Source organism: Penicillium diatomitis (assembly GCF_028827545.1).
Source record: "Penicillium diatomitis strain IBT 30728 chromosome Unknown utg000007l_segment0_segment0, whole genome shotgun sequence".
Lineage (NCBI taxonomy): Eukaryota > Fungi > Ascomycota > Eurotiomycetes > Eurotiales > Aspergillaceae > Penicillium > Penicillium diatomitis.
This window is the reverse complement of record NW_026623179.1, coordinates 97,511-107,598: the sequence shown is the minus strand read 5'-3', so window position 1 is coordinate 107,598 and position 10,088 is coordinate 97,511. Positions and strand designations below refer to the sequence as shown.

Below are 10,088 nucleotides of genomic sequence, written 5' to 3'. Positions count from 1 at the left end.
CCTTTGAGGCTTTGCCAACGTTGGCGGTCTAGATTGCGTCCGAGCGCCAAGTTCCATCTCTCCTGCTACAAGACGTTCCGAAGTTCTAGAGAATAGTGCGAATAGCATTTTTCGAAGATAACAAATGTCAATCGTCCTAGGTTTCTGTGGACGGCATCCTGGGAAAAATGAATGTAGATAGCAATTCGGAAGATGAACCGCATGGAAGCGAGCTGACAGCCACTTGTCTGAGACCCCACCTGCATCAATGTACCGACGTAGCCCGCAGACTCCAAAATTTAAGGCCGAAGCTTCCAAATTAGCGGAAGTCACATCTAGAACAGCCTGCAGGGTCTCACAAGCACCCGAATTTAGATTATGGGGAATTGTCAATCGTCAGCAAAGTCCAGTACCAGCCTACTTGAAAGGTGCCGAATTGCTTTCAGGATCTAGCAGGACCGGCCTTACAGGGCTATTTAGGCTCTACAATTCACATGATTCATGATGCACGTGCGGCTCCTATATGCTCAAAGTGTACCTGACTCGAGATCATATACGTTCGCTTTTCTCTTGGATATGAATCCTTCAGTAGAGGCTGAGGCCCACTGAATTGCCTAGAAATCCACTCATGACCGTCATTGGAAGAACGAAAACGTCGAGCTGCCGTTTCTAAACGATGATTAAGGTTTTTGTGTCACTAGCACAAAGCCTCGGGTACAAGAAGAGGATTAGGGATCACTGGTCTTTTTCTAAAAATTTTGATTCGTGCAATTTAAATCGATTATGGTCATACAATCTCAATCATCAAAGGAGTCGCTTGGAAGGAATTGAATACAAAAACTTTGCTCTGTCGAATTGATAGTTGACATTGACGGCTCCTCCAGCCCTATCCGGGAATTGCGATAAATCAGTTGGCTGAATCACGGAAAAGGCTCGCTCTTGGGCTTCGCAGATTCAATAGACACCGTCTCCACCTGATATGGATTAACCTTCGTGCGTGCAAAGTGACGAGCCGAGACACGCGACTCAAAGAGAATGTCAAGTTCAGCATAGTTGCGGCCTTTGGGCTCGGGAAGCCGGAAAAAGCTCCATACGAGGCACAAAAAGCATGTCCCCATCCAGAAGAAGCCAGCTTTGGCGCCCCAATTCCAGGCTGTTGGGGTCAACTGGTAGTTGATCAATACATTCACCACCAGACCGGCGATGTTGTAACAGTTCCGTGCGATGACGATGGTCTTGGCCCGGAGTCGGGTGGATGACATTTCGGCGACTAGGGAATAACACACAGGACCGACACTTGAATCGTAAACAAAGGCGAAAACGAGCAGCATGGAGCCGACCGCCCATGAGACTGACTTGTTGCTCTTCGGTGCAATGCCGAGCATACCGACGATGAAGAGGATGACACACATGGTCGACAAGCCCAGCACGTAGATCTTTCGTCGACCAAAGAAAGTCATGACCCACCAGGAAAGCATGGTTCCCACCGCTGCGATAGCATAGAGTGCCAGAGATAAGTCAAAGGCGTCGACGATGGGAAGACCAGCCTGTTCATAAAAGGTAGTCGAATAGCCGATGAAGGCTGATCCACAGATGCTTTGCGCAACCCAGGCCGCCGTGCAGATTTCCGTACGTCGAAGATCGACCCCCTTGAAGCAGTCGACGTAACGGGTGCCCGATGAAATTTCCTTCTCAATCTCATTGGTATGCGCCATCATCGCAATCGTCTTGTCAGCGTCAAAATCGGGGTGGTTGGCGCTCGTAAGTCGGAGGAGTGAGTGTTTGGCTTCCTCCAATCGTCCTTTTCGGACCAACCACCAGGGTGACTCGGGTGCAAAGTAGACTCCGACAATCAGGAGGGGCGGCCAGGCCCATTGCACACCGAATGGAATTCGATACGCCTGGGCCGTGTTGTTGCCCACCATTCCTCGCAAGACTCCCGAAGCAATGAAGTGCCCAATGACCCAACATAAATTATTGTACGTGGTCAGATGGGCTCTCAGACTGACGGGGCACACCTCAGACGCATATGCAGTAGTAATCGTCTGGAACACTCCCCAGGGAAGACCGCACAGAATCTCGCCCACCAAGAGCATCTTGACATCCACGGCAAAAAAGGTGATGAAAATGAAACCCGTGATCATGAAGAGAGCTCCCAGAATGGTTTTGCGGTATCCGATGCGCTCTGACACGAGGCCAGTCAGGAAAAGACCAAGAATCTCACCGACAGCAGCGCCGTTGGATAAACCGGACCGCCAAGGGGCAGATACAGAGTATTTTCCTGTTGCAGGATCCAGGGTACCATACTTCTTGGCGAAGGTTGGAAGTCCATAAAAGTTGGCCAGCAGGAGAGTGTCGTAGCCTTCCATGACCAGCGCAGTCGATAAGACAATAGACCAAAAGACTGCCTTGGGGTATAGGCGTAAAGATTGGCGTAGGGACATGTTCTTCTCCATCTCTGCACCTTGCCTGGCTTCGTCCGTCAAGTTGATAAGCTTGGATTCATGCAAGGCTGAGTGGTGGACGATGGGCTCGCCATGCCGGGACCCTGGAGTCTCATCATGAACCGCCTCCGGCTGATCGTGAGATTTGTCCGACATGTTGTGGAGATGTAAGCAAAGTGATTGACTGCGTGGACCAGATCCTCTGTCGATATTGTCGGATCGATCGTGACAGTTGGTATTCGAAGCAAGGGGCCGGACAAAACTTATATAGATTTTGCGCTGAGCAGCGCAGGTCCTCCCAAGATTTAAGTTTGACGGCTCAAATCATGATGTCGAACATTGATCAAGCTCTAACCTCGCCTTGGACAGTCTCGGCCACTTTGTCGTGTATGGTGAAGTGGTTCCGAGGGAGGGGTCTTCGTGCTTATTCGCTGTGATGGCGACATCGAACCTGAACCGGGCGAATCAGTAGAAGGAGTTGCACGGGTAAGTGCTCCCGGGTGAAAAGCATCCAAGCGCTGGAGCATCCTTGATCTGGCTCACGTTTCCAAATCCCTGCCCCTCATGGCTCCGTAATGGGGGAATAGCGTTGGACTAGCTCAAGCCACTGGCTCTGTCTCAGCTTCAGGCTCGCCCCCAGGTCACTCGTGGGAAGCCAAACGGGGTAAGTATGGACCGTGTGGTCGCGCACGATCCGCTTGGCTCATCGCAACCTGTCCGCGGAGTCTGTGAAACTTTCTTCGCACGTGGGATTCGGGATCGAACTTTTGAGGTGCAGGGCTTGCGGTTTTGGAATTCCCAGGTAGCGTTACCGGCCTGCTTCGCCATAGTGGCCCATTACTTCGCGACCGCGTCGATCATATCAAGCTGAAAGATGGGCTCCGGCCAGGTCTCCATCCCAATGTGACAACCGGTTGTGTCACGCCCGCAACTAAACCGGACACCAAATGCGACTCTCAGACTGTCACTCGCTCAGGGATAGCAGATCTTTCAAAGCTCCAGGATCTTCGCCTCGGTTGATCGCATCCGCCAGAGTAGAGAAACTGTGCGGGGGAGGTGGGGGCAAAAGAATCGTCTTCATCTCCTAGGCGGGAAAAGCTTATCCTGCCCGCCGTGAGAGTTTGTCAATTCGTACGATGTGCGCTCGCAGGTCCACCCCCGCAAAAGTCAAAAACTGGTGCACCCAAAGAGGTGAGCAACCAATAAACAAGCCTCATGGAGACGGCCGTCTTCTTAATCAGAGCGGCTTCAGAGTGTCGGGTTTTCCAAGAAATAGCCTCTATCTGAATGGATCTCCATGAATATGGGGGAAAATAGACACTAATGCCTTTCTTGTTAGTGTTTTCTTTTCTCGGCCCACTAAAGACTGGCATGAGTGGTACGACTGCATCCATACTACCAATGTAAATGTGATCTCGGCACGAGGATCGTTTGGACACCTCGCGTCTGTTCAAGTTCAAGATCTCAATTTGAAAGCTAACATGACTCGCAAACCCCGGAACCGCCATTATCAGGACATCTACCTGGACTCTTGGTCAAATTGATCCATGCGCTCGTCAGCTGGCCAGCCCCAATGATTGTCTATTTTCCTATTGGAAGGGGATTTTTGAGTATCGCCGAGAATTTCTCCATGAGGCGGAACGTCCGGAGAAAAGGGTCTCTTAGCGTTGTGACTGTACCGAAAGCTCGAATGCTCCACGAACCTTGACTGCGAAATCGGACCACAGCAAACCTAGGCTGTACTCAGATATGCTGTTACAATTCATTGGCTCTGTGAGGACATCACCGAGTGAGAAGAGTTCCAATTCTCAAAAAAATACTCAAGTACTTGATTCGAAATGAGACAGGGTCTAGCAGGTGAAGGTTCCAATCCGAGAATGAACAGTCAGCGGGAGCCTTTGCTGCGCTTAGCTTAGGACAAGAGTTTAAAATACGACGACCTATCACAGGGAAACATTCGCCACTTCAAAAGTTTGAACAGCTCCACTAGGGAAATATGACCAGAATTTGCTTCCACTCATATAAGTGTCGCTGTGACTGACGTATTGAGCCCCAGACCCAACTTGAGTTGTCCAGCGAGGGACCAAAGCACCGCTGACTCCGGGCTTGTTGAAGTGAGAGAGATCAAAGTTCAGATATTGATCGGGCCCCCAGTTCGCTGCCACAATGACCAGCTTGCGAGCATTGGAGTCGTATGCGGCGACGGTGTAGTTGCTGCCACCGTCCAGAATCTGCATGCCCGGTCGGATGTGTCGAGCGAACTGAGCGAGTACGAAGTACTTCTGACTGACGGCGCCCAGAGTGAGCTTGTCGTTGTCACCATCGATCAAACCCCAACCACCGCCATCGATGGCTTGCCAATACACCCAAGCCGTTGGGTGCAACCAGCGGAAATCGAGCAACAGGTTGTCTACCAGACTTCGGCCCGTAGCGTCACTCTCGCCATACTCGCTGTTCCACAGCCGTTTACCAGCACCGGATGCTAAGCTGTACAGGGTGTCTCGACGGCCTTGGCCATATTGATATCCGTGGACATTGATTCGAGCAACTTGCCGCGTCGCCGCGCTGCCGAGATTATTCCAAGTCGAGATGGCCAGGTCATACGTGTTCTCGTCCGATGACGCGATGAGTGTCGAGCCCAGACCGCGATGGTTGAGCTCCGATCGCAGGTTACCAATGACAATAGCTTGAGTGCTGACGTCGAAATGGCACCCTTCTTGTGTTCCTGTGAGTCCATTCCACCATCCCGAGGAGGGTTCATTGAATGCTTCGACTGACTGGAAGGTGATACCCCAGTGGGCAGCGGCGTACTGGGCGATGGTCGCTAGGTAAACGGCATGCTGGTCATAGTTCCAGGATTGCAAGTTGTTGCTCGTGCCATCATTGGATCCGGACGGATTGTGGTTGATGCACATCCACCAAGTTGGCGAGTTTGAGAAGAGCTCGAAGGTCGTTGCGCCTCGTGCCTTTGCCATGAACAGCATGTTGCGCTGTTTAGCATCAACATTCCAGTTCCAGCTCGACGAAGAAGGCGAACTGCTTTGCCAGTCGAGCCAATAACTGTCCACTTGACGAGAAGGGATCATCTTCGGTGAAACAACCATGGCAGAGCCATTGATTGTGTTCGAGCTGCATGCACCGGCGTTGTACCGAGCAATGGTGAACCCCAATCCGGGTACTTCGGCGTCATTGTAGCTGGTCGTCTTTGTGGAGAAGAAAAGGTCTGCCAGTTCACTGTGCGAGCCAAAAGCCGCAGCCCACCAGGCGAGGGACACCCCGAAACCTTCCCATGTACCCCAATTCGTGGACGAGCTTATGGTCGTAGTCATGTCTGCATCGGTACTGGGCAGTGTGGCGGCGGTCAGCGCAAGACTGAACAGCCACTCACGACTTGTAGACAGCTTCATGGTAGGAAACTCTCCGCAGTCACCTGGCTGGGATTGTAGGTGAATTAACTGCTCCGTTGGAGATGCACTTTTCAACTCCATTCGGGGCAAGATCCCCATACTTATCCCATTTTTGAACCATCCCTTCGTCGATAAAGACTGTCTCGACAGGGGGTTGACTTGTTCACGGGGATATCGGAATAATCTCACACAGCGGTGGGGGAGCCTGCAGAATCATCGAGGTGGCGGACCATCTGAGGCGAGCTCCCTTCAGTGGAGTTGAGAGTCAAGCATTTGCTGAAGTGCGAAATCCATATTGATTCGTGGGTTTCCTCATCGCGTATATGCATGGAGCCAGCTTCACCCCGCCGAAGGAGATCGACAGAGAAGCTCCACCAGAATACCGTTGCAGCGCAGCTTCAACCCCGCACTTTGCGCAGCACGATTGACCCGAGTCCCCCGATCAAAGTATACTTCTCCCATCAAGTCTCAAAATGAAAAGAGTGCATCGACAGAGACCACCAACACGCGATTCAATCCGTTGCGGATCGGCTCGAGGTAAGTCTAGCCTAGTGGAAGGAACAGGACACCTCGGTCCAGGATGCAGTTCCAACTATTCAATCAGTCAGGAACGTGGGACGCGCGAATCTGGAATCTGCCAATCACGTGATTAACGTGGAGCACCGCGATGCCACACTCGCATTCAGATGGTCTTTCGATTGGAGCAGCCCGACCAGTAGTCAAACAGTAATCAGACCAAAACTTGATCTACACCAGTCAAACGACTACCTGCTAGGTATTCAGAGCTCGCAGTGATGAAACCACCATCAAAAACGACATGTCACTGAAGTCCCGCATTTGAACCAGTTAACACTCGTGGACCATTCGAATCACAGGTGCTATAGCAAGATTGCAAGATGCTTCGTGACTTCGGGATAACGCAGAAATAAAGCATAAACTCATCACGCGTTGAATTCGCATAGGATCATGGGTTGAACATAATCGGCGTGATATATGATTTGAAGTATAGGTATCAGTCTATTAGGGAGAACTGACAAAGCGGGATGCCTAGATGGGCATAGACGGTAGAGTGAAACGCATGAGATCCAAATCTAAAGACCACCCCACATAGTGCGAGAAGGCCTCATTCGGACTCGTGCCCGCATCCGGGTCGGTGAACAGATGAACATGATCCTGAAACACGGTCGGACATGACCGCGAGTCGAAGTGAATTCCATAACTTAGCAGGTTCAGGATCCGCGTTAGAATTGCCGACCGTCACTGTGGCACAAAGGGGTGCTTTCTAAGACGGAGGAGATACTGAATCGGCCAAGCGAATTCGATCGACTTCCCATATAAGCACGTCAACACCACGGCAGCAGGATTGAGGGATACTGAATTGATCACGACAACGTTAGCGGCTACGCTTAGCCACCTGAAATCCCGCCCCGCACTTATGGCTGAGGGCCAGACCCAGTATGAAGAGTCACGGAATCACGCCTCGGGGATAAAGCCTTCACCTTCCAGCCCAGAGGCCTCATCGGATGTAATTTATACCGTACACAGCGGGTCATGTCATCTGCCCACCTGTTTCTCATTCCGCTCATCCCTGAACGTGAATTGCAGCAATTTGGAAACATTGTCGATTAGGTCGATGCTCTGACTTATGCTTGGCGATATCGAAGCCCCCGGTATGCGTGACCAGTGGGTCAGCCACTTGCTAAGGTGTGGTCCGATGTCGACAACTTCAGGTGCAATGAGTGGGTGAAGTGCGCGTACTCTCGATGCAGCTAACGTGATGAGAATCACGGATGCCATGCTGCTCACGTCATCAGCACATTGGATGACTATTCAACTCAGGCCGACTTACGAGAGAGAGCAAATCCACGTGTCGACCATAATCGTATGACGGAGACTGCGCAGGTTCTGTGCGTGCATCCAGCAGGATTGAAGGCACAGCCGAGACCCCTCTAGGACAACAGGAGGACATCCCTCGATGGCATCGCCGTTAGACAAGGCCCAAGTGAGGTAGGGTCGATAAATGACACTTTTGCAAGTCAAGTATCGCTGACGCAAGAATGCACCTTCCTCGGTACGTGTGGGTTCCAAGTCAATCGTGAATTGGAAGGGGAAGGGCAGCAGGTCTTTCCACTCGTCCAATTGAAAGGCCAGTTCGGAGACAACCGAAGGGAACTGATTGTTGTCGAACCCAACACCGACATCGCGCGCATATAGAAGATCATGAACGCGATTCAGTAGGCGTCGCATAGAGATACATGCAAGAAAGTAGAGTGAGGATTGCTCTTGATCGATTTTGGACTCTTGCGTAGGATAATTGCCAGGTAGTGGAATCGAAGATTCAATGTCAGCGATACCCGTCTGAGGCAGACCAGCCAATTCGGCGAGAAAGTCGCTGTGGTGAAGACTTCCGTGTGAGGTCCACAATCAATGCAACTCAAATAGTAACTAGATCGGTATGAAAGCACAAAATTGGAGCAGAAACGCACCTCTCAAGTATGTAACACGACCAGAAGATGCGACGAAGGCATTCCATCTGGTTTGGATCTTCGGTGGGTATCTCGTATGACAGAAGGAGTCGACATTTTGTTGCAGCCGCGCTGATAAACGACCAGGCCTGCAGCGGTCGTTGTTGGTAGGAAAAATATAACCTGGCAACGGTACGTCAGCTGGACATTGTGGTAAGGGAATCTCTCTACGAAAGCACTCACCCCGTGAAGAATAAGCACAGCGCCGCCTCGGCAGAAAATTCAGTGTGAGCTGCTTGTACCTTCTTGAAGGCGCAATCGAAGTACGAGTCGGCCAACTGTCGCCAATGATTTTGGCTGTCAATTTGATCTGGCAGAGGAGGTTGGGAAAATGACAGAGATCCGACAAGCTCACAAGCACAGCCCAAAGCCATCACCAATAACGACAAACAAGAGCGCAAGTGACCATCATCAAAGTTGGCCACTATGACACGAGCCCGCAGATCTTCTATCAAGCCGCATGCCATCGTGGGATACCAAAAATTGACGCCACGTTCAAAGGACTGCACGATTCGCACCACTTCTTGCTTCGATACAAAAGGCATTACAGTGGAAGGCCGCGGTAACAGCGGTGCTCGGCTCTGCTCCAGTCGAAAGACTGGAACACTCTTGCCTCGAATTAAATTGCCGAACTCGGCAAATTGGGGCCATGCCAGAATGGACTCTGTCGTCGAGGCATGAAATGGGGAGAGCGTTGCGTTGGAAATGTGGTCCATTCGTTCCCCTGTGCGATTTATGTCGCTTGTGATACTTGGGGATATCCCCGTCTGGGGCGATTTCACACTGCCCCCATGACTTGGGCTTCGCTTTCTCATCGACCTCACTTGTGACTGGGATCGGTTTAGCATCAATAGCGTACCTGAGCGTCAAAATACGGGGGCGCACCAATTGAGCCGACAATTCCTGTAAAAGAGTCTCGGAGCGAATGGCAACATCCAGAATCATGTCGCTTTTGCTCTTACTGTACGCCTTGGTCAGAGCAATCGGGGGTCTTTGGAGCGATACTGGGAACAACGTACTTGACGGCCTCGGAGCCATAGATACAGTCCGTGCCTACTTGACTGCAGGTCGTGCATGGCCGACGGCCATCGCATCTTCGTGATGTCAATGTGCGACTCTAGCATAACTCGCAGGGCATAAGAGATCGGCAACCCACCGCACTTTACGATACCGACAAGGGTCACACTGGTAGCCGTCGTTAGAATATTCTGCCGAGACGTCGATCGCATGTTAGGGACTAACCGCCAAAGATGTGCGTTTACGCTTCTGACCCTCGTTGGTCTGTTCCGGAGACATGGTGCCATTGTCCATGACGGTGATCTAGAAAGGAGACAGCACTGCAGCAGTGGTCTCGTGGAAGCAAGCAGGTCCTGCCCCACGGCTTTCTCCAGTGGCAGAGTGGGGCCCCGCACACGACAGGTTCGGGCAGTTCTTGCCGAGTAGTTCCTCTGACCGATGCCGGGGATTTGGATTTTCCGTTCAGTGTGATCCACGCGGGGTCCAGTCTCACATAGTAGTTAGATCGTACTTCGATGTCGAACACATCCTCTTTACCTTCTACTGGGAATGGTACCAGTTGCTCTCTATTCAAGGTCACCAGAAAAGTTTCTTTATTGAAAGAGAGTCTCGAAGTCCTCCCCTGCATTTCTACTATCACTATTGGAGGCTACTGTGAGAACGTAGCAGACCCAAAAGAGGGGAGAAAGGAATGGTGAGATTGCATCTGGTAAGAG

At 51.4% G+C, this 10,088-nt stretch overlaps 3 protein-coding genes across 3 annotated transcripts; all 3 read right to left on the bottom strand.

Moving 5' to 3' along the window:
• Positions 1–899: 899 nt before the first annotated feature.
• On the bottom strand, positions 900–2,579 carry N7539_006035 (uncharacterized protein; the record flags this gene model as incomplete). The annotated part of the gene is made up of 1 exon (XM_056935637.1): positions 900–2,579. One exon carries the CDS (start codon positions 2,577–2,579, stop codon positions 900–902), a length of 1,680 nt encoding a protein of 559 aa, XP_056789105.1.
• A 1,787-nt stretch (positions 2,580–4,366) lies between these two features.
• On the bottom strand, positions 4,367–5,830 carry N7539_006034 (Endo-beta-1-6-galactanase; the record flags this gene model as incomplete). The annotated part of the gene is made up of 1 exon (XM_056935636.1): positions 4,367–5,830. The coding sequence occupies one exon, from the start codon at positions 5,828–5,830 to the stop codon at positions 4,367–4,369; it is 1,464 nt and encodes a 487-aa protein (XP_056789104.1).
• Positions 5,831–7,384: 1,554 nt separating this feature from the next.
• N7539_006033 (uncharacterized protein) lies at positions 7,385–9,666 on the bottom strand (the record flags this gene model as incomplete). Its single annotated transcript, XM_056935635.1, has 8 exons — positions 7,385–7,628; positions 7,680–8,234; positions 8,317–8,478; positions 8,539–9,185; positions 9,241–9,316; positions 9,375–9,449; positions 9,512–9,540; positions 9,598–9,666. The coding sequence occupies 8 exons, from the start codon at positions 9,664–9,666 to the stop codon at positions 7,385–7,387; spliced, it is 1,857 nt and encodes a 618-aa protein (XP_056789103.1).
• Positions 9,667–10,088: the final 422 nt, after the last annotated feature.